The sequence below is a fragment of the Bubalus bubalis genome, chromosome 16 (genome assembly GCF_019923935.1).
Source record: "Bubalus bubalis isolate 160015118507 breed Murrah chromosome 16, NDDB_SH_1, whole genome shotgun sequence".
NCBI lineage: Eukaryota > Metazoa > Chordata > Mammalia > Artiodactyla > Bovidae > Bubalus > Bubalus bubalis.
Genome location: NC_059172.1, coordinates 1,619,850 through 1,643,486, shown reverse-complemented (window position 1 = coordinate 1,643,486; position 23,637 = coordinate 1,619,850). Strand labels below are relative to the sequence as shown.

General features: G+C 48.9%; 2 protein-coding genes across 6 annotated transcripts in view; one reads left to right on the top strand and one right to left on the bottom strand.

Moving 5' to 3' along the window:
* The window catches only part of DTX4 (deltex E3 ubiquitin ligase 4), a 43,266-nt gene extending 32,422 nt beyond the window's left edge, over positions 1-10,844 (top strand). For 3 of the 5 annotated variants that reach the window (XM_025266000.3, XM_025265997.3, XM_025265996.3), the window contains exons 8-9: positions 1,806-1,895; positions 7,427-10,844. In XM_025266000.3, coding sequence (XP_025121785.3) covers positions 1,806-1,895; positions 7,427-7,660 — 324 coding nt within the window. In that variant the 3' untranslated portion in view covers positions 7,661-10,844. Of the gene's footprint in view, positions 1-1,805; positions 1,896-2,324; positions 4,158-7,426 lie in introns of those variants that run through there. The other 2 variants (XM_025265999.3, XM_025265998.3) reach the window with 2 other exon arrangements.
* A 755-nt stretch (positions 10,845-11,599) lies between these two features.
* Positions 11,600-15,717, bottom strand: LOC102392787 (macrophage-expressed gene 1 protein). The gene has a single exon (XM_006068077.4). The coding sequence runs from the start codon at positions 15,624-15,626 to the stop codon at positions 13,473-13,475; it is 2,154 nt and encodes a 717-aa protein (XP_006068139.1). The 5' UTR covers positions 15,627-15,717; the 3' UTR covers positions 11,600-13,472.
* Between the last annotated feature and the right edge of the window lie 7,920 nt (positions 15,718-23,637).

The following is a 23,637-nucleotide window of genomic DNA, read 5'->3' as shown; positions in this document are numbered from 1 at the left end:
CGTTGTTTTTCCAGCCTTCAGGACCAGATGCTGGAGAGCCCGCATGAGTGTCCAGAGATGCCCACCTGCTGCCCCTTGTAGGCGCCACAGCTCCCCCAGGAAAGCCCAGGCTTGTGTCGAAGGGCATGCATCTGGGCACTGTCCTGACAGCCGGTCCATAGACCTCCCCTGAGAGTCAGTGCCTGTATCCTCCATGCCATGTCCATCCCTGGAGACTCCAAGGGCCATGCGGGCTTGGGCTGTCATGCGAAGTGAGGACTTGTGAGCTCTGCCTTCCCTGCAGGAGATGATTCTTTGGGGGAGAAGCTGTGAGCAGGCCCAGGGCGAGTCATGACTGCTGAGCTTAGCTGGTGCTAGGCAGGCTTCTGCATTGGCCACACGACAGAGACGTCCTGGGCGGGAGAGGGGAGCGGAGCCTTGGTCAGAATCGGCCACCAGTCATCCAGCCACGGTCAGAATCTGCACCAGTCATCCAGCCTGGCTTAGAAACAGCCTTGGCTGTGGGAATGTTGTCAATGTGCTTTCACATGAACATGGAATTCAGAAACTTCCGGTCCCGCGTCTCCCAGAAGACACTGCCGCCTCTTTCCGATCCCTGTAATCTCTCCTTCCCTGAGGCCTCATTGGACTCCTGCTGCTCAGTTTGCAAAATCATAGACAGTCTGAACCATGGGATTCATTTTTGTTTTAATCACGTAATTTTTAAATTGTTTTGGAACTGTCATGTTAGTAAAGGAAAACGGGAAATCCGTGTTTTTTCTTGCAGTTTGGTTACGACTCATTCGCTCACTCATTCACTTGTTCAGCTGGGAGATAGTTGCTGGTCTCCTGTGTGAGAGCTTGTGCCAGGAGCAGTGTGGAATCATCCATACACTATTGGCTTCGTCTAGAAGGGATTTTAAAACAGGGTTTCATACCCTCTAAGGAGGGACCGGGCTGCTCAGAAATGATACACAAGCATGTGGGTGTAGGGGAGAAATATGTGTATTGATACTGGGAGGAAATCCCTCATTTTTCATGAGCTTCTCATACAGGCCTATAGATTGTTCTGAACCCTGATTAGGAAGACTGGCTTTTGGCTAAACTCTGCTTCAGTTTCTTTCTCACCTGGTGGCCTGAGATGGCTTGTTTCACAGGGGTGTTGGGTGATTTTTAGTCATGCAGATGCCAAGGCATATCGTTCAATAAGGAAACAGACCAACACCCGTGAGGACCGAGGAGAAAATCCCCAAGAGTCATTCAGATCATTCTAATCTCTCGGCTCTTGGCTCAGAGCTCAGAAGCACTTGGGTCATTCTGAGCAGTTCAGCAGTTAAACAATCCAGAGTACAAGCCAGGAAACCTGGGCTGAGGTTCTGGCAAAGCTGTTAACACTGTGGAAGTCATTTAACCTCTGGGGCTGCAGTTCTCTTTTGTGAAACAAAAGAGCAGGAAGAGATGCTGACCAAGGTGATATAAACAGCTCCTGGGCTCTGAGAGTGAGCCAGGCTCACCTAACATCACGTCCTACAAAGTGAGCATTGCACGTATTCCCTCCTTGAGGTCTGGGTCACCGGCAGCCTCAGAGATGGCAGCTCCAGCTCACACAGCTGGGAGGCCCCCGCTCTGAGTCCTGACCCAGGTCCAAGGACCCCGGTATGTGTTAAACCACCGCCCCATCGCTCCTTGGGTCTGTTCTCTGTCTAGACCCGATGGCTATTATTATATGGATAATAATATTTGGATCCATCAGTATTTGGATCAATCACAGCCCTTATCTGAAACACTTTTAAAAATGCTCTTTGCTTTCTTTTTGCTGCTTTCAGGGGCCGGAACACCCAAATCCTGGGAAAAGCTTCAGTGCCCGTGGCTTCCCTCGACATTGTTACCTCCCGGACAGCGAGAAAGGGAGAAAGGTGAGGGCAGGTGTCAGCGTCCCCGCCCCAGCTCTGCTCCCAGTGGTGCTGAGCAGAACTGGGTCTCTTAGCTCTAGATGCCTGTGTAATCAAGTCACCATAGAGAGACTTCCCTGATGGTCCAGTGTCAAAACTGCCTTCCCATGCAAGGGTGCAGGTTCGATTCCTGGTTGGGGAACTAAGATCCCTGACGCCTTGCAGCCAAGTCACCAAAATGAAAACAGAAGCAATATTGTAACAGATTCAATAAAGACTTTACAAATGGTCTGGGTCCAAAAAAAAAAAAAAAAAAAATGTCCCAAGTCATAGTGGAGTTAGCTAAAGGAGTGAAGAGATATGACTATAATTTTGCTTTTGTAGTATGGTGGGGGCTGGACTTTTGGCTCTTTTCTCTCCCGGATTTTACGGGCAATAATTCATCTATTTTAGGTTCTTCCTCTAGAGCTTTGCTGCTTACTGGCAGGTCCTGGGAAGAGCAGCAGTAGCAACATCTGGGAGCTCGATGTAAATGCAGGACCTTAGAACTACTTCATTTAACCGGATCTCAGGGGGCCTGACAGCACCTGAGTGCTTGGGAAGCACCGCTCTGGGCAGGGATCTTAATCTGTGGCATTTTACTGTTCTCTGTAATGAAGATTTGTGTTGTTATTTAGTTGCTAAGTCATGGCTGACTCTTTGTGACCCCATGGACAGTAGCCCACTAACCTTCCCTGTCCATGGGATTTCCCAGGCAAGAATACTGGAGTGGGTTGCCACTTCCTTCTCCAGGGGATCTTCTCGACCCAGGGATCAAACCCAAGTTGCTGGCATTGGCAGGCAGATTGTTTACCACTGAGCCACCAGGGACTCAGTCAACGAATGCTTTGACTTTCTCCAAAAGAGCAGAGGGAAAAAATCGCTGGGTTTCTGGATTCCTAGTGATCCTGGGGGAGGCTTCAGTGGTCCCATGAACTCAAAAGTTAGAATTACAACTTAATGTTCATTTTTTCTGCGGATAAGCCCAGAAAAATAACTGGGTTTTTTAAAACCTTTCCTGATCTCAAAAGCGAAAAGAACTGTTGATTTATTGGCCAAGAGGTGCGTCTTGGTTAGCTCTCTCTAGGTCATGGCACATAACAAACAGCCTCTAAATCTCGGTGGCTTCCTCCAGCCAGCGTTTATTTCTCATACAGTTTGCATTTTACTGACTATGGCTCAGTGGCTGCTGTGGGTCAGCTTTCAAGGATCCGGTTCTAAAATTCAGGGAGAAAGAGATTTGCTTCCCTGGTCCATTCCCTCCCCATGGAATGGGGCAGAGGACCAAGAGAGAATGCAAGTGGATTATACAATCCCATCAAAGCTTCCCCCTGAAGCTTGTCACTTCTGCTCATGCTGTTCAGTTGTTAAGCTGTGTCCGACTCTTTTGTGACCCCATGGACTATAGCCCGCCAGCCTCCTCTGTCCATGGGATTTCCCAGACAACAATACTGGAGTGGGTTGCCATTTCCTCCTCCAGGGGATCTTCCCAACCCAGGGATTGAACCCACATCTTCTGCATTGGGAAGCAGATTCTTTACCATCTGCACCACCAGGGAAGCCCCGTGCCTTTCATAGGCTCCCGCAAGTCACAAGCAAGCCAGACCAGGAGCTGGTGTCCTGCTTACCAGGAGGCTCCTCAGCAAAGAGCGTGCCTACAGTCTCTCACAGCGGGAGAAGCAGAGAGTCTGGGACAACAAGAGAGTCAACCACGTCATCCTGAAGAGGTGCCCAATGCAGTGTCCCCAGATTAGTCGTCAGGGCCAGTCCTGGTACCCATTTGCTCAGAAGCAACAAGTCTCTACACCCGAGACCTGCAGCCCCAACTGCTGGATAAATGACCCCACCATCAAGTCCTGTGGTTAAAACGTGAATCCTCTTGCCAAGAGCTGTTTCTCCGCCAGGTCTCCTTCTTTTTGTTAATGACATACACTAAGTCCCCTACATGTGAACCTTCAAGTTGTGAACTTTCAAAGATGCGAGCGTGTGTTCCACCAGCATCAGGCGTGAGTGACATTGCAGCTCACCCCCCGTCTCCTGTTGCTGATGGTCCCTCAGCTCCACCACCTCCCACGTCCTCTCCCTGCTCTAATCAGGGACTCTTCTTGCCTGTCCACTCGATGCCCGCCCCTGTGTGCCAGCTGTCGTACTATGATTTCAAGGTGCTGTTCAGTTCAGTTCAGTTCAGTTGCTCCGACTCTTTGCCACCCCATGAACTGCAGCACACCAGGCCTCCCTGTCCATCACCAACGCCCAGAGTTTACTCAAACTCATGTCCATTGATTCAGTGATGCCATCCAACCATCTCATCCTCTCTGTCATCCCCTTCTCCTTCTGCCCTCAATCTTTCACAGCATCAGGGTCTTTTCCAATGAGTCAGCTCTTTGCATCAGGTAGCTGGAGTATTGGAGTTTCAGCTTCAACATCTGTCCTTCCAATGAACATTCAGGGCTGATCTCCTTTAGGATGGACTGGTTGGATCTCCTTGCAGTCCAAGGGACTCTCAAGAGTCTTCCCCAACACCACAGTTCAAAAGCATCAATTCTTTGGCATTCATCTTTCTTTATAGTCCAACTCTCACATCCGAGGTACTGTACTGTAAGATTAAAAATGTTTTCCTTATTTTTTGTTTGTTTTTTTTTAATGTAATATTTGTGTGAAAAGTATTATAAGCTACTATTATGGTATAGTACTATATTGCTGTCTGTGTTAGTTGAGTTGGACTTATGGATGCACTGGACTTAACGGATGTGCTATGCGAACAGAACTCACTCATATCTTGGGGACTTACTATGCTCTGTATCCCTGGAACCATGCTGGGCGCATGAACATGGCCCTGAGACACACACTCCTCCCTCCACTGCCCTCTGAACCACTTGAATCTTTTCCTAATCCTCCAAACTAGTTATCTGTCACCAGAATAGTGATTCTAAAACACAGTTTCCCACACCAGTCTCCTTTGTTTAACAGAAATAAAGTGAGAGAAAACAACACAAAACTGTTAGGATGGTTTTCTCAGTTCAGTAGACAAGACCTCCCACAGTTTGGGTCTGAATTGTCCCTTCCCACCTGTTCCTCGCCTTTATCCCCCATGCTTGCTGTTCTCAGACCCTCACCCTGGGTTCCTTTGCAGAGCAAGGTGATAGAGCGTAAGTTTTGAAGCCAGACCAGCCTGGCTTCAAATCCTAGTCCTGCCGTTTACCACATATGGGAAATGGACATGAAGTTGATTTAAGTCTCAGTCTCCTAATCCGTGAAAGAGTGTGATCATTTCCAGCTCTGTGGACAGGATGTTGTAAGAGTTAAATGAAGAATTCTTTCTTGTGAAGAGTTTCTTCACATTTGTGAAGAATCTGCCTGCAATGCGGGAGACCCGGGTTCAATCCCTGGGTCGGGAAGATCCCCTGGAGGAGGAAACGGCAACCCACTCCAATATTCTTGCCTGGAGAATCCCATGGACAGAGAAGCTTGGCGGGCTACAGTCCAAGGAGTTGCTGAGTAACATACAGCTGAGCGACTGGCACATATAGCATTGATGAAAGGCTTCCTTGGTGGCTCAGTGGTAAAGAATCCACCGGCCCAGGCAGGAGATGTGGGTTTGATCCCTGGGTTGGGATGATTCCCTGGAAAAGGAAATGGCCATCTACTCCAGTGTTCTTGCTTGGGAAATTCCATGGACAGAGGAGCCAGGTGGGGTGCAGTCCATGGGGTCACCAAAGAGTCAGATACAAGGTAACAACTGAGCAACAATGAGGATAAGCATTTGTGAAATGCCCAGTGTGCTGGCAGCGTGGTCTATGCCGTGGATGGCGTCTCCCTGCGCCTGTGCATTCTCCTCTATCAATACACCGCAAATCCTCCCCGCTCTCTGAGACTCAGCTCACAAGCATCCCCTCCATGAAATCTATCCTGACGCCCACGTGTGGGTCGGCAGAGTCATGCCTGAGACCAGAATGTAAAGGCAGGCAGGTCTGAAGTCAGGGCCCACTCTGGCACTTTTGAGCTGCATGACCCAGTCACATCTGTTACCCTCCGAACCTGTTTCCTCTTCCGCAGAGAAGGGATAATGAGCATCCTGTCATAGCCAACTGTTAGGACCATTAGATGAACCAGAGCCTGGCAGTTAATAAGTAAGCACTCAGGAAACGGTGGCTCTTAGTTTCAGCATCTTCCAGCCTTTTCTTTCTTTCTTTTTTTTTTTTTTTTTTTACTGTGCTGAGTCTTCATGCTGGCTCTTCACCACACAGACTTTTCTCTAGCTGCAGGGCCTTCTCTTATTGCAGAACAGGGGCTCTGGCATGCAGGAGCTTCAGTCATTGGGGCACAAGGTCTCAGTAGTGCAGCTCCTAACGGTCATGGCTCATGAGCTCCGAGGCATGTGGGTTCTTCCCAGCTCCAGAATCAAACCCACATCACCTGCACTGGCAGGCAGATTCTTTACCACGGAGCCACTAGGAAGCCCCTGCCGATCTGATCACTAAGGTTCCTCACCTCCAGTTCACACTATGTTTACAGTTGTTCAGTTTTGAACCCAGTGCATTTCTATCAGGTGCCTTCTTCACATTGGGCAGGGTGTCAGGCATTTGTCTCCCTCAACCAAGATTGTTTTTCAGTGTAGCTGAATTGAAACATTCTGCACGTCCTCACACCTCTCTGAGCCTCACCCATAACTCAGAGGTAATAATAGCACCTGCCAGACCTGGTGCTAGATTTCCCATCTGAGCCTCACAGCCAAGGCTGGTTGTGAGGATCGGATGAAAAAATAACTATGAAATGGCCTGGAAGAGGTCGAACACTTCTACTGTGTCCCTGGAGAAGCACTGCACAGCATTAGCTGTGAGTCAGTTAATGCCACACTCTTGTGCTGGTGGCGATGGGCACGGCTCAGAAGATCTCAGACTGCTCCTAAGAGCTTCGAATTCCTAGATCCCAGCTGCTATGATGTTGGTTTCCCGGGTGGTGCTTGCAGTAAAGAACATACCTGCTAGTGCAGGAGATGTATGAGATGTGAGTTTGATCCCTGGATAGGGAAGATCCCCCAGAGCAAGAAATGGCAACCCACTCCAATATTCTTGCCTGGAGAATCCCATGGACAGAGGAGGCTTGTGGTCTACGGTCCATGGGATCACAAAGAGCTGGACATGACTGAAGTGACTTAGTGTGCGTGATGCTGGGCCCTGACATTAGTTGAGTGGATATGCCAGGTACTGCTGTGAAAGCACTCTTCGTGTAGGGCCCCCTAAGACGCTCACAACCTTTGGAGGTAAGCAGTACCACTGAAAGCTCAGAGAGGTCATGTAACTTGTCCAAGGCCAGACTATTGGTCCGTGACAGAGTCAAGACTGAACCTACCAGGTCCTTGAGTCCACTTCCCAACTCCTGTCCCTTCCCTGTGCTTCTTGGAGCACTGTCGTGCGGGCAGGGCTGGGACCCATGGGTGGGGAAAGCGTCCTCCCTGTGGATGGTCTTTGACCAGCACAGCCTGTCTGGCGCTGATCTCCCCTGTTTTCTCTCAGGTCCTGAAGCTGCTTCTCGTGGCCTGGGACCGCCGCCTCATCTTTGCCATCGGGACATCCAGCACCACGGGTGAGTCAGACACTGTCATCTGGAATGAAGTCCATCACAAGACAGAGTTCGGCTCTAACCTCACCGGCCACGGCTACCCAGACGCCAACTACCTGGATAACGTGCTGGCCGAGCTGGCCGCCCAGGGCATTTCCGAGGACAGCGCTGCCCAGGAGAAGGACTGAGCTGGGGGGGATGGGGCTTCGGGGTGGCAGGGGTGTGGGAACCACAGGGCAGGAAGGAGGGAGAGTCAGGGTAGAAGTTGGTGCCGTGCCCTCCCAAGCCCCTTGTGCAGTCTCCATCTCCCATCCTTCCGGCCACAGTGGGGAGCCAGATTGAATAAGGGAGTGTCATTCACAAACCTCATCCAACACACAGGGGCCGCGGGACAGGGTGAGGGCCGCCCTCCATCTGTTCCGGTGGAGTTTCGGTGCTGGGTAGGCAGGGACTCCTCCCCTCATCGCCCCCCACCCCCCAGCAGGGGGCACGGTCAGCACACTTAGGGTATGGGCACCTCTTACACTGGCCTTGTGAAGCCAGAGGCGCCCGCCTTGGCTGACTTCTCCCTGCTTCCACTCTGCTTGGAGAGCGGAGTTTCTACTTTTCTCTCATCCCCTGGAGGTGAGGAGCTCTCACTGTGCAAGACTGAGGGGCAGAGGGGTGAACCGCTAAACCACTGCGACATGGGCAACCGATGCCTCGATGTACATCGAGGAAGTGCTTCTCACCAAGAGGGTCTGAGCAGCGAGGGCTTCCGGGAGCATCTCAACTCCCATCGCGGTCCTGGCTGCTCCCGCCTCCTGCTCACCCCTCTTCCCTGTCCAAAGAGGCATCCGATTCTCTTATGCAGATGGAGGGACTCTGGGATTCCTCTCTGGGTCGCTATGTCTCCCGCCCTTCTCTGATCAGACCAGAGCCTACGTCCCACTTAGCATCTGAATTAGTCCTCAGGGAGAGGAGCCCAACTCTTCCAACTCATCCCAGACCAGCTCAAAGATTCCTTGTGATTCATCCAGTCACTGTGAGTGGAGCCCAGGCTGGGCTCCGTGCCATCTGTGTGTGTGTGTGTGTGTGTGTGTGTGTGCATGCGTGTGTGCACAGCGCTGGGCCAGGCTCTGCCGCTGGGCCAGGTTGGTGTAGGGTCCCTTCATGATCTCACACTCTGGTTCTGCAAGCTGTCGGACCCCAGTCTGATGGGACTGAAACAGCCAGGCAGCAGTTCATCGATGTGCCTCACTGTCTGACATCCGTCCCGTAGTCAACATGAACCCAGACCGAGACAGAGCTGTGCTTGGGGTGGGGGGAGGTGTAGGGTGCGGGGTGGATGGGCCCCTTTGTATATCTCTCTCAAGGTGGGATCTGAGCCAGTCCACGAGGACCTCAGCGGGTCTCCATGCACATTGTCTAATGAGCCTGGAGGGGGTGCAGGGACCCTTATCTCCCTCTGCAATGACAGGCTGGCCCAGTGCATGAGGGAGCCTCCAGCCCTTTCCCAGCAGGGTTGGGACTACCTTGGGGTCCAGTCCAACCTGTGTCAGGGTTGTGGCCCAAGACCCTGCCTGTCCCCTCCCCCACATTCCCTTCGGCTCCCATGAAGGAGACAGTTGGGGGTCAGGGAGGAGAGACGGGGGGTGAAGAAGGGAACCCCAATTCTGCCCCCTTTGAAAGTGGATTGTCTGAACTCCGTGTTTGGGGGAAGTTGCTCTGGATCCTGATTCGAATTTATATACCTCGTGTCTGGGGGTCTGACATATATATATATATATGGTTTTCGATGCTGGAAAAATGGAAATGGAAAAGCCCTCAGACACGGTACTGAAGTTAGAAGCCCCAGCCAAGCTTTTCCAAGGGTTGGCTCTGAGTGTCCTGCTCTCAGGCCTGCAGGCATTCTGACGGGGGGCGGCCAGTGGGTTCGCTCCTGGCGCACTGGTGCTGAGCTCATCCTCCTCTTCCACGTGGCAGAAGACGTGAAAGTGTTAGTTGCCAAGTTGCCCTGGGGATATTAGTTAGCTCCAGCGAAGGGCGCTCTGGCAGGAGGCCTTCCAGCCTCACCCATCGGTCATTTATTTCACCAGCAGACCAGGAGACTGGCCCCCAGCCCACCACACAACGGGGCAGTTTCCTGCCGCAGCCGGGAAGGAAACATCCGAACTCAACGGGAGAGCCCTCCCTTAGCGTTCGATGTCAGCCCATGCCTGTTGCCGGACCACCCTGTGCCAAAGACGGGCCTCATTGTAAGCCCGGCTACGCCCCCACCCTCCTTCGGCATCCTTGTCCGGGATCCTCTGGGCTCCTCACCCACAGGAACGCGGAAACAGATCCAGAGTCGGCGGGTAGACAGAGCGGTGTGGCTAGATGTGGGGAAAGAAGGGAGGCTGGTAACTAGCAGAGGGCCGGGTGGAGAGACTGATTTCCCTGGATCTGGAAGAAGAAGGTGCGGGTGGAGAAGGAGACGGGCCCAGGGCAGAGAGAAGAGGCTGCAGGGGAAAGGCAGGCAGGCGGTGCCCCTTTGAGAGTCGTCTTCACATCTTCCAGCCTTCCCCTCAGGATGCTGATAGTACTGATGTGTCTCTTCCCGAGATGCTTGTAGGTCCCGAGATGCTTGTAGGGGCTACCTCATCTGCTGCTCTTCTAGTGGGACTTTCTGGGCAGAAGGAACCGTTCATGTCCCTTCTAACACTGTGCCAGGCAAAGGGGGTGGGAAGGGCATGCCTCTGCCCTCTCTCTCATGCCAACCTGAAAAGGTACAGCCCTGGGTTGAGCGAGAACCCCCACCGGCAGAGGTCCTGTGCATCCATCACTCGGACGCAGGAAGTCTTCCCGCCGGAAGCCCTGCTGTGTTCCCTGCCCGGTGCAGGGAATCCCACGCCTGTCCTCTCATCGTCTTAGCACCAGCAGCCTCGTTTCTCCCCTCCTGAGTCTCCAGGGAGGACACGTGGGACTGGAGACAAACCCTGTTAGTGCTCATCCCTTGAAAGGTGGATCGTGTGTGTGTGTGTGTGTGTGTGTGTGTGTGTGTGTGTAGTTGCCTTTGTGTTTCCATACCCTTTTGGGGAAGCCTGGACTTCTCTGTGGTTTCACGCCTGGTCCAAAGTGCTCGTCCTGGTGTTGTGGGCATGAGATGGTTGGGGGGAGGTCCTGTGTAGTACAAGGAAGGGCCCTGTCCTCTTTTCCTGGTCTGTGTTCCCTGGCATTGATGGTGGGGCGGGGGGCGGGGGGTTGGTGGTTCTGGGGAGAGCGGGTGACTGTTCTGTTGTAAATCACTGTAACTGGTGTGTTTTGAAGTCCTTGGTGTTGCTCTGTGAGTGGATATCGCCACCTGGTGCTCATGAGGTTTACGTGCGGAACAATAAACGGCAAACAACAACCGCAAAGTGTCCTCAGCTTGCTTTCCGTCCATCCGTGCGCCTACCGGTGAGGACTTGGGGAACCTCGCCAAGTCCGCGAGCAACCGCAAGTCCTTCCACTGAACGGGAGAGTCCCTTTTTCTACTCCTTTTTACATCTTTACCCACACATTTGACCAAGTAACCTACTTTGACTTCTTGTTCCTCCAAAGAAACAGACCACCTGGCAGGGGAAACAAGTGAAACAGTAGGGGAAAGACCATCTTAAAAACCACAAGTGTTTGCTTCTCAAAGTTCCCTTCACTTGGCCACAATATCGGGTATGTTTCAATAGCTTACAGGCTGTGTTTTTCAGATGTACTCAATTGCTAAGCGGGGTCCAACTCTTCGACCCCAGGGACTGTCGCCCACCAGGCGCTTCTGTGCATGAGATTTCACAGGCAAGAATACTGGAGTGGGTTGCCATTTCCTCCTCCAGTTTTTCAAATCCCGATTCGAATGAGAACACAAAGATAAAATGCAATTGCAAAGGGGCTTTTGTCACCCAAATGTGTCCTTGTTTCTGACAGTCCATGGAGTGTGGTTTTCTTGGAAGTCTGGATCAGTGTTTCCACAGACTCCAACCTGAGCTAGCCAGTCAAGAAAGCAGGACTCAGAGAGTAGAACCTATGTAACCCCCATCAGGGTTTGGATTTTGTAAAGTGACTTGATGAATGTAAACCTCAGGCCGTCTCATTCTGATTTCCTGTGGATGAATAGAGAACACATTCCTCAAGTACACATTTTTGTACATATTTATGTGCAATGTTGTTAGAAGCATAAGTTGGTGATGAACTTTTCATTTCAGTGGGCTGTTAGTACATTAAAAGTCTCAGAGTTTAAAGGTATACTTTGTTTATCCGATTCAACAATCTTCAAGAACTCATAGGGAAGTCAGTATCAGCAGGAAAGTGGTTAGCTTGGCTGAAACATACCCACAAAACCCCCAGAGGTGAGGGAAGGCATTTTAATGCTTAAGAAGCAGGGGTTTAGTACAGAGGTTGTAGAAATCTCTGTCTGGCTGAGAGCACAGCTCCAGTTCTGTGAGTCACTCCTCTGTATCGTAGTGAGAGTGACTGTAGGACCTCCCTCTTGTCTTCCAACAATCTGGGACAGTTCAAGCTCCCAGGAGAAGGACCTGGTAGAAGCCAAACTTGTGACTGCAGGTGTTAAATGAGGACAGGACAAATTATCCTTCATCCAGGATAACTCACCCATGACATTCGATTTGGTGAAGAAATACATAGCTTTAAAAATACAGTGCAGACTATTAACAGAGTCACCCTAATAATTACAATTAAATGAGATCATTATTAAAATTAGGCAAAACATCAAATGCCAGGTGACAATCATGCATCCTGTGAGGTGTCCCAGGGGAGTCAGTGTGGGACTGAAATAAATGTGCCACAAATGATATTGGGTGTCTTTTTTCTTTTCATTTAAGAACATTGATTTGATCACATCAACCTCCTTTCCGCTGGAGAAAAGAAAAGGACAGGGTACATGATTGGGTTTTTCTATCTTGTCCAGATTTGGGGGATGCAGTGATAATTAGATGTGGGTTTACTTTGATTTCTTGCATCTTTCTTGTCTTCCACCCCCAGAAAAATTTTGGAATGTGGGGTGTGTGTACGTGTGTGTTGAGGTGGGTGTGTGCACGTCATGGGAGAGTAGAAAGGGGGGATGGTCATCTATGGAAGAGGGAGGGACCGTACCTGAGTAACAGAACACAAGAGGGTCATGCTTGATCTAGCCAAATTCTTTGCCCCACTTAGGATAAGCTGAGAGGACGAAACCAGGCAGCTGGTTGTGGGTAAGAATTCCACTTCCCCATAGTACCAGAATCTTTTCTAGCTTTAACCCTTTCTTCACTCCCTGCTGGTCTCTAAACCACCCCTTCCCCCTTGACCTCCTAAGAGAAGTTTAAATGTTACAATATTCTCTGAGGACTTCACGACACTAGTCTGAAGTCCAAGAGTGGCCTGGTCTCAGTAACTCTTAATTGTGGGGAGCTTGAAAAGAGTAGGCTTAGTCTAGGCACCATCTCCTGGTTCAGAGGATGCTGAGATTGTCCAGAGGAGATGACACAGTCATCAGTACCTCAAAAAGAAATGTGATAGCTAAGCAGGACCTCCTGTGTCTTCTGGGGGCTCTTCTGGGAGTGTGAAATCCAGACAGCTTTCAAAAAACACAAAATAGTGGGGGGGGGGGGGGTAATGTTTAAAGACATCCTTAGAGCTCATGAATTGGAAACCATGGCTGACCTCAGAGTCAATGCATCCTCAAATCCAAATATGAACATTCTCCCTTGTCCTTCTTGCACATAAGCTTTCAGGTGAAGATAATGGCACACACGGAGAAGAGACGACTGCCTCAAGTTTTAGGCTCCAGGATGACTTTTGCTTAAAAAGTCACAACTGCCCTTCAATCCCTCTCCCAACTTTGTCCATGTTTATTTCCTGGCCCAGAGACCTAGAAAGTCACAGTTCCACAAGGACTTCTGTTGCACTTGACACAGCAATACTTAGGAGGGCAGAAGTGGAGAGAAAAAGAAATGAAAGCCATGCTTGAAGGCCTGACTGGGGAGGAGAGAAATGGTGTCCTTGGAGAGTCTAGGCAGGGTTCTGTGCCTGCTCTTGGTCAAGGGCATCTCCATTCACAGCAGCGCCTGCAGCCAAACTCTGCTTCTCATCCTGGAGGGCCTGGTATCCCTTTTTCCTGGACTTCCTGGCACCATAGATGGCCAGGGCAACAACCCCTGCCAGGGCGATGGTCACCCCCAGGGTGAGCCCTGCAGCTGCTCCTCCAGACAGACCCTCACCATCTCCATGGATGACTCTCATGGCCCTGCGAAGCTCTAGGGGCTCCCCCAGCCTCCACTGGTGGGTCTGAGGATCTTTAATCCAGGAGCTGGCCGTCTCGGGGTTAGTCACCAGGACAGTGTTGGTGGCCACTTGACTCATGAGGGGTGGTCGGGTGTAAGGAGGGAGCCTGACAGGAGGCAGAGACCCTCCAGTAAAAAGCCCGGCTTTGACACAGTAAGACACTTGGCACCCATCACTGATGAGGGCTAGGTGTTGGCTGAAGCCCCCCGGACACTTTCTTAGAGAAGGTGCCCCCAGATCTTTGGATGTGGCAGAATCCACCAAGGGGTTCCCCACTGCACAGCTAAAGAACCCACCAAAGGGGACAGAAAATCTATATCCCAACTCATAGTCCAGAGAGGCACATACCTTAAGGTTTTCAAAAAGTCTCAGTTGAAAATAGCCGGCTGGGCACGACTGGGCATTGGTCAGAGGATTTATGCTCTTCCCACTGAAGAGCCCGCCAAAAAGGAGCCCAGAGTTTTCAGATACTTGGCCACTGGCTGCGCACCAAAAAGCCCTGAATTCAGCCCTGGCTACTCGAAACACGTCTTCACACACCGTCTTGCAGAAGATGTAGAGGGTACACTTGCGGGAACACTCCAGGTGGTTGTAACCCTCCTCGTGGGTCTGAGCGAGCAGCTGGACTGGGGAGTAGCCAGAGGGGCAGGACAAGCTGCCAGTCAGAGGATTCTTCTGCTCCAGGTTCTGGCAGAGTTGGACAACCTCATTCCCTGAGAACTGGGTGCATTCCTGGTAAACTCCCCCGAAGGAGAAATTGGTCATCTTCCCCTCGCAAGAGCCATCGTCAGTGTTGGCTTGGAAGTTGAAGTTGGGAGAGCTGAGATCTGTGCAGCCAGGGTAGGTGTTGACCGCATAATACCTGCGCATGGCCGCTTCCACCGTCTTCGACAGCTTTCTCACCAAGGGCCCCGGCAGGTCAGGCAGTCGTTCGGGGTTGATGAAGAAATACAGAGGCAGGCCAGCTCGGTCCATGGCCACCAGGTGGTTGCTGACGCCCTGCTGCCAGGCCTGGAGGGTGATGCCTGGGTAAAACGGAAGTCCTCCGATGCTCTGAACTCTGGAGTTAGTTCGGTTTGAGAGGTAGCTCTTGGTGAAGGTGTTCTGCAAGGTGTAGTTCTCCTCGAATTTGAAGTTCACGATGTTCAGGAAGGTGATTCCAGCGGACGCGGTCACGGCACTGCGGCTGCTCTGGCTGTCCTGCAGGAAGGACGACCTGATGTGGTCCTCCTGAATGAGCGCGGCCCCTGCGTCCACACTGGTGATGACATGGGTACCATAGTTGAGGACCAGGAGTTCTGCCAAGTAGGTGGCCATCCGGGTCTGGTTGTTCTCCAGTTGCTCTGAGATGTCCATGAGCGCCTTCTTAAACCCCACGCTTAGCTCTGCATCTGGGTTGATTTTGACCGTATAGACCAGGTTTCTTACCTGAACCTGGGTAGTTACAGCTTGGTCCTTCACCTGAAGGGTCTTTATCCTTTGGAACTCAAGGGAGAACTTGCCATTGACTTTGGAAAAAAGAGAGAGCTCCATGTTGATGGAGTTGGAGGTGCTGCTCTGGTAGTTTACCCAGGACTCCAGGATTTTGGAGTTCATCTCCAGGTTGCTCTGCTTCTGGGGAATGGTGAAGATCTCATCCGGGATGATGTACTGCCCATCTTCCGTGGTCCTGCAGTGGCTGTAAGCCAACTCCATCACCCGTCCCATGTCCACATTTCGCAGGTTATCCCAGCCGCCTCCGGGTAAGACAGGCAGAATGGGCAATTTTAAGGCATTCTTGCAATTTTGAAACCCAGGCTCATTGGTTGCTCCCCAAGATGTGTCCGTTTCAGCCCATGTTGCCACTGCCCAGATTAGAAAGGCACCCCTGAAGCTGTTCATGGCTCAGACAGCCCCAGCCTGACCCACCGGTCCTAAGCTGTGGCCAGAGGGCTTGGGGCAGACTGAACTGATGGGAAAGAAAGCCGTTGCTGAAACAAAAAGTTTAGCAGTTCTCCTAAAGCCACCAGTTCCTCTTTGGGCTAGTCTAATCTCGAAATGGGGAAATGAGAGTCGATTCGAACACTAAGGTCCATCAGGACTGAAAACATTGTGTGGCACCAGATAGCAAACCCAGCCCTGTATCCTTAACAGTCAGCTGCCCCCTGACCCCCCAGCGCCCAGCTGGTTACTCTGCACAGCAGTGGGCACTCAGAAAAAACACAACCACACACCTTACCATTACCCCCATGAGAGCATTTCAGCTTTGAAAGAAAGCTTTGGTTTCATTTTTTGTTCACTCTCTTGATGGTTCTGCTTTCCGCTAATGACTCTCTGCTGCGACTTCAATATCACTCTCTTTTTCCTCTGTGTATAGTTGGCAATAACTCGGTACCTGCTCTTATAACTTTAATTTTTTCATTCCGTGGTTAAGTGCATGTAACTTAGACAGATGTGTAAAAATGAATGCAGTCTTCACCACTCAGATTTTTAAAGCAGCAATTCATTTGTTGTGTCATAAGGAGAAGATAACTTCATGAATTTGCATTTGTGTACTAATGCTAACGGAGAAGGCAATGGCACCCCACTCCAGTACTCTTGCCTGGAAAATCCCATGGATGGAGGAGCCTGGTGGGCTGCAGTACGTGGATCGCTAAGAGTTGGACACGACTGAGTGACTTCACTTTCACTTTTCACTTTCCTGCATTGGAGAAGAAAATGGCAACCCATTCCAGTATTCTTGCCTGGAGAATCCCAGGGACGGGGGAGCCTGGTGGGCTGCCGTCTATGGGGTCGCACAGAGTCGGACACGACTGAAGCGACTTAGCAGCAGCAGCAGCTACTAATGCTAAGTCTATTAAGCCTCATTATTTAAAGCAGTCTTTTCAGGCCCATTGACCTAAAACCAGGCTCAATTGGAGCCCAGTTCTGTTGGTTCTTTGGGACAACTAGCACAGTGAGTGGAAGCCAGGGAATCCAGAGGAGTTAATGGAAACTCCCAATTGCACCCTTATGTCACCCTGATAGCTCCCAGCTGCACCCTTACACAGTGAACCAAACGCAGGACTGAGACTGCAAAAGCCATGTTTCAATTCACAGGCTGCCCGTCTGCATTCTGGAAAGGCAATTTCAAGGAATCGAATCACCACAGGATTGTCACTGAGGCAGCTGACAGGTGTTTTCAGAGATAATGAGGCCGGTTGCCTAGCTTTACAGGCGGAGCATCACTAGTTGCTATTAAAACCTTGACACAATCTAGAAAAAATGATGCAGATGGACCTGTTTGCTTAGAGAACAGACACAGTGAACAAACGCATGGGCACCAAAGAGGGAAAATGGGGTGGGGTGAACGGGGCTCACATGTGTGTGAGTCAAGTAGATCGCTAATGAGAACCAGCTGAAGAGTACAGGGAAAAAGAGAAGATACATACAGTCTGTAGGACACATATCAAGCTAACCTTAGAAATGTGCTCCAACATACATTAGATGAAGACAAATACTGCTTGATTTCACTGATGCGAAGTACCTAGAATAGTCAAATCCACAGTCAGAAAGTACACCGGTAGATGCCAGCGGGGCAGGAGTTAGTGTTTACTGGGGACAGAGCTTCAGTTTAGGAGGGTGAAACATTCCAGAAATGGATGATGGTGAGACTGCACAGCAACGTGAATGCATTTAGTGCCACTGGACTGCACAGGGAACTACGGTTAAAGTAGTATGCTTTCTATTCTGTGACTTTCACCATGGTGGCTCAGATGGTAAAGAATCTGCCTCTGTTGCAGGGGACCTGGCTTCAGTCCTTGCATTGGGAAGGTTCCTTGGAGAAGGGAATGGCTAACCCACTCCAGTGTTCTTGCCTAGAGAATTCCATGGACAGAGGATACAGTCCACGTGGTGGCCAAGAGTCAGACATGACCAAGCAACTAACACTGCCACAATTAAAAAAAAAAAAAGCCTGATTTGTGTGGCCATGTGATACTGCAATCCTACTCCTAGGCATATATCTGGAGAAAATTCTAATTCAAATAATACATGCACCCCAATATTCATAGCAGCACTATTTACAATATCCAAGACATGGAAGCAATAAGTGCCCATTGACAGAAGAAAGGATAAAGTATATGGATTTTGTGCATGTTCTCAGTCACTCAGTCACGTCCGACTCTTTGCAACTGCGTGGCCTGTGACCTGTCAGGCTCCCCTGTCTGTGGGACTTTTCAGACAAGAATAGTGGACTGACCGGGTTGCCATTTCCTCCTCCAGCAGATCTTCCCAATCCAGGGATTGAATTCACATCTCCTGCATTGGCAGGTGGATTCTTTACCACTGAGCCACCTGGGAAGCCCATATAGATTTACATGTAATGGAATACCGTGTTTTAGTTGCTAAGTTGTGTCTGACTCTTTGCGACCCCATGGACTTGTAGCACCAGGCTCCTCTGTCCATGGAATTCTCCAGGCAAGAACACTGGAGTGGGCTGCCATTTCCTTCTCCATATTTTCTAGTCATAAAAAAATGAAATAATGCCATTTTGCAACAACACTGATGGACCTAGAGATTATAGGAAGTGAAGTAAGTCAGACGGAGAGAGACAAAAATCATATGATTTCACTTATTTGTGTAATCTAAAGAAAATACAAATAAACTTAACAGACTTGTGGTTGGCAAGGGGAAGGTGGGTGAGGGAGTGATGGATTGGGAGTCTGGAGTTAGCAGATGTGAACTATTATGTATAGGAAGGATAAACAGCAAAGCCCTACTGTACAGCACAGGGAACTAGAGCAGTATACTGTGGTAAATCATAATGGAAAAGATGTGAAAAAGAACACATATATATATGTGTCTGAGTCATTTTCCTGTATAGTAGAGATTAACACACCATTGTAAATCAACTGCACTTTAATAAAATAAAATTCAAAAAACCTTGATGGTATTCTGTAAACCCAGAAATATCACATTCTGGCTCTATTGATGCCTCAGTTATCATGCTCTGCGGAATTCACTTACACTCAAGTTCAGTTCAGTTCAGTTCAGTCGTGTCTGACTCTTTGTGACCCCGTGAACCGCAGCACATCAGGCCTCCCTTTCCATCACCAATTCCCGGAGTTCACCCAAACCCATGTCCATTGAGTCAGTGATGCCATCCAACCATCTCATCCTCTGTCATCCCCTTCTCCTCCAGCCTTCAATCTTTCCCAGCATCAGGGTCTTTTCCACTGAGTCAACTCTTTGCATGAGGTGGCCAAAGTATTGGAGTTTCAGCTTCAACATCAGTCCCTCCAATGAACACCCAGGACTGATCTCCTTTAGGATGGACTGGTTGGATCTCCTTGCAGTCCAAGGGACTCTCAAGAGTCTTCTCCAACAACACAGTTCAAAAACATCAATTCTTTGGTGCTCAGCTTTCTTCACAGTCCAACTCTCACATCCATACATGACCACTGGAAAAGCCATAGCCTTGACTAGATGGACCTTTGTTGGCAAAGTAATGTCTCTACTTTTTAATATGCTGTCTAGGTTGGTCATAACTTTCCTTCCAAGGAGTAAGCATCTTTTAAGGGTTTAGTTTATGAGTCAGTTTCTGGGCTTCCCAGGTGGCTCAGTGGTAAAGAATCTGCCTGACAGTGCAGGAGACATAGGAGATGTGGGTTCAATCCCTTGGTCACGAATATCCCCTGGAGGAGGAAATGGCAACCCACTCCAGTATTCTTGCCTGGAAAATTCCATGGACAGAGGAGCCTGGAGGGCTACAGTCCATGGGGTCACAAAGAGCGACTGAGCAAACACACACCTGGTTTCTACTTGGCTAGAGAAGCAAGCCTCTGCCCAGGTTATAAATTAATAACTCAGTAGAGTGATCACAGATTTAGAATTAGAAAAGTTATAACTGAATGCCCTTGAATACTTCCAATAAGTTTGCAGAAATATTCATATACTTTTCTTCAAACTATCTCAGGGCTAGTTCATCAGAATCAGAAAACTCACTTACCCTGTTTTGAAGACATGCTGACAATTTCTTATTTTTTCTTTTGGCTGTAATAGATCCTGATGGAATCTCACTCTTCTTCAATGAGAATACAAGTAAGGTGAATATAGATAACTCTACATTTAGGTGTTCCTATATCTCTAAACACCTAGTCATTGTCATTTACTTTTGGACCACCTTCTTCTTCATTTTTATTATAGCAAGAAGAAAAAATGAAATAGCTAAAAGAGCCCAAAAGAGTGAAATTACATCACATTCATATGACAAAATATTTTGCAGTCATCATAATTATATTTTCAAACAGTTTTAATAACATAAGAAATTCTTATGCCATAATGTTAAGAGGAAAAGCCATGACAAGCATTCAATATGATCTCAACTATGTACAAATATAATGAGGAATATACACCAGCTGACCCATTGACAGTAGATCTATCTAGTAGGTAGGTTTTATGAGGAGAAGGCAATGGCACCCCACTCCAGTACTCTTGCCTGGAAAATCCCATGGATGGAAGAGCCTGGTAGGCTGCAGTCCATGGGGTCGCTAAGAGTCGGACACGACTGAACGACTTCACTTTCCCTTTTCACTTTCATGCATTGGAGAAGGAAATGGCAACCCACTCCAGTGTTCTTGCCTGGAGAATCCCAGGGACAGGGGAGCCTGGTGGGCTGCCGTCTATGGGGTCGCACAGAGTCGGACATGACTGAAGCGACTTAGCAGCAGCAGCAGGTTTTATAAATTATTTACTTCTTTCCACTCTTCTACATATTTTGAGTTTTCAACAATGAGCATGTTTTTACTCATTTAACAAAACTTTATTTAGAATCTACCAAGTCCCAAACACAAGGATGAGTAATCATTACTTCCGTATTCAGAAAAATAAGCGACAAATATACATTTAAAAATCAAAAGAAACCAAGTAGTTCCGGAATTTCCATACACCTGAGATGATCCAAAGCCTATGACTGTGTTTGCTATGCTCAAGGAAGTTCTTTTTTCAATTCACGGAGAAACAATGAAAGAAGAAGTGCAAATTTGGGAATTTCGGCTCAACTGAAATTTGCATGCCACCAGCAGGAATTGCTGCTCATAATGGTCAGGCAGGAGGAGGTGACCTCCAAGAGGTCATATCACCCATTCCTTTCTTGCTTTACTCTGCTCACCAGTGATTTCTTCCACTTTGCTTGTACTGAAAGGCCCAGGCACCTCCATACACTCTCCAGAAGGCTGCTCTCAAGGGCTTGTGCCTAAAAGCCAAACTTTAGTTTCTAAAAAGAAAAAGGCAACTTTTCTACAAAAGTTGGGCACCTGCTTTGCAGCAGAGTGGTTTCACTTCCTACAAAAAGAGGCAAGAGGGAAGTCCCAGGTCCGCTTTCTTTCTCAGTGTGAACACGTGCTTTCTGACATCAGCTCACGCAGAGCCACACCATGACTCACTGTCTGAGGTTCAGTTCTGTGTGGGCTTGGAGCGGATCCAGGTGTCCCCTATTTCTGCATTTCACCTGCAGTCTGAAATAGAGACGAACGTTTGGCTGTGTTTGGAGTGACGACCCCCTTTCTTAGTTTTAACAGAAATCTATGGATGTATCAGGAGTCTGAAATCTGACAGTCAAGTAGTCTAAATGGATCAAAGAGCTGTGACTTCTAAAGACTCTGGAATAAACCTGTTTCTGGAAAATCCAGGAGGAATTAGTCAAAATGTGACAGTGTTTTCTTTTCTGAGCAGTTGACGGCTAACCTGGTGTTTTGGTCTTTGCTTTGTCAGCTCCTTCTCCTCAGAGACCGTTCTTCCCATCAGGACTGTTTGTGTCCTGACCACAGTGGTTTCTTGATTCTTTTTCGTCAAACTTCATGCTCTTTTAAGAGTCTAGCTGACAAGGTGAGCCCTTGGAATCACTGCTTCCTTTTTTCTACCCTCCAAGCTAAGATCCAAGCTAAGGATACAACCAGTCCATCCTAAAGGAAATCAGTTTTGAATGTTCATTGGAAGGACTGATGTTGAAGTTGAAACTCCAATACTTTGGCCACCTCATACGAAGAACTGACTCATTTGAAAAGACCCGATGCTGGGGAAAATTGAAGGCATGAGGAGAAGGGAATGACAGAGGATGAGATGGCTGGATGGCATCACCGACTCAGTGGACATGAGTTTAAGTAAACTCTGGGTGTTGGTGATGGACAGGGAGGCCTGGCCTGCTGCAGCCATGGGGTTTCAAAGAGTCAGACACAACTGAGCGACTGAACTGAACTGAACTGAACTGAAGCTAAGCTCGAGTGGATTGAGCAGTTAAGACCAACCTTACTCCCGCTCCGATCAGTCCTCAAGTTTCCTAATGACACCAGTCTAATATGAAGAGCGCCTCTTGCATTCTCGTTCAGCTGAAGACAAACAGAGAGCCTTGTCCACCACAGGATCAGAAACACCTGGGATTCCTCTCATGCTCTTGTTTCTTAGTCCCGAGTCTTTCCTGTGATGTAACTCCCTTTTGGAGGAAGACTTGAGCGAAAGAAGTGATTGGGTGGAATCTCGCCTCTCTGGGTTAACTGCTGGCAGGAATTCATATTTCTATATTTGTTTTATTTTTGAATAATACAAACCCCATCTAACATTCAGTCTTTCCCTCTTTAGCTGCAGGATCTTCAGACAGATGTCGAGCAGAGATGAAGTGAAAATCGCCACCATTTTTCTTCCTGCTTGAAATAACCATGAAAACAAGTGAGCTAGGGGAGGTGGTTCTGCCATCATGGAATTATGTGGAATCGAGAGCTTTGGGTCCTCTGATGAAATATTCCCATCGTCATGACTACTTTTCTGTGATCTAAATATAAGATTAAGCACATGGGCTGGGCTGTGAGTCTATTCAGTCTCTAGATTTTGTTGTGCTTTGTACAGTCACTCAAAATATCTCAACAGCTAGACTGATGTACATATATGTGAAATAGAGGTTTCAGAATTGAAATGTAGGCAGCATTCTGGCTCCATAGGTGACTCAGGGCAAATTCTGGAGTCTCCCTAAGTCTCCACGTCCTCAGCTGTGACGTCCTCTACGCAGTAGATGAAGTTGTTAAGAGGATTGACTGAAACTCTCCATGTGAAGCTCTGTACAACCCAGCTAGAAGCTCCATGTGTATCAGCTTTCAGCTTTGCTGAGCTTGTTGCTGCAGTCTTCAGGCTGACTCTGAAGCTCAATTCTCGCAGAAGGGGAGTGGAAGAAAAGCCACCGTATTAGTGCACCTCAGGAGCCTTTTTTTCCTCTCATCCATTTGATAGCATTGATAGGGAAGTTATACTGACTCAGAGGGAGCACCTGAATCTTTTTTGTTAATATCCTGAACAAAGACATGCATATCTTTAAGGAAAACAATCAAGTAGCCTTGCCACACAGATTAACGGCATAGGTAAATTGGAGATAATTGGAGGCTTTATCAAAGACTTCATCCCAGGAGTCTCTTAGAATGAGGTTCACAAGCTTTTCCTATAAATGGCCACCAGCTAGTGAATGTCTTAGGCTTTGCAGCCAAACGGTGTCTGTGATAACTACTCAACTTTGCCATCAGAGTGCGAACTACGTGCGGATGATGCACAAATGTAGAGCATGACTGTGTTCCAGTAAATTTCTACAAAAACAGGCAGAGGCTGGGTTTTTCCTGGGCTCCGTAGCTTACTGATGTCTAATTTAGAATCCAAGAATTATGGAATCTCATGATTGGAAGGGACAAGCGCTCTCAGCCCAAGGCTTGTGCCTCCTCCAGTACTGTCTTGCAAACTGGTCATCCATCCTTTGCTTGGATGCTTCCAAGGCAGGGTGGCTCCCTACATACTATCTCTGGACAGCTCTGATTCTTAAAAAGCTGTTGCTTCAGCTGAGGCCAAATTGTCTCTGTGATCTCTGTGGCTGAGGTCATACTTCTGTGCTGTGGCCATC

Bases quoted from the DNA above. Each gene is read 5' to 3' on its own strand.
- LOC102392787 (XM_006068077.4), bottom strand. From the start codon at position 15,626: ATGAACAGCTTCAGGGGTGCCTTTCTAATCTGGGCAGTGGCAACATGG.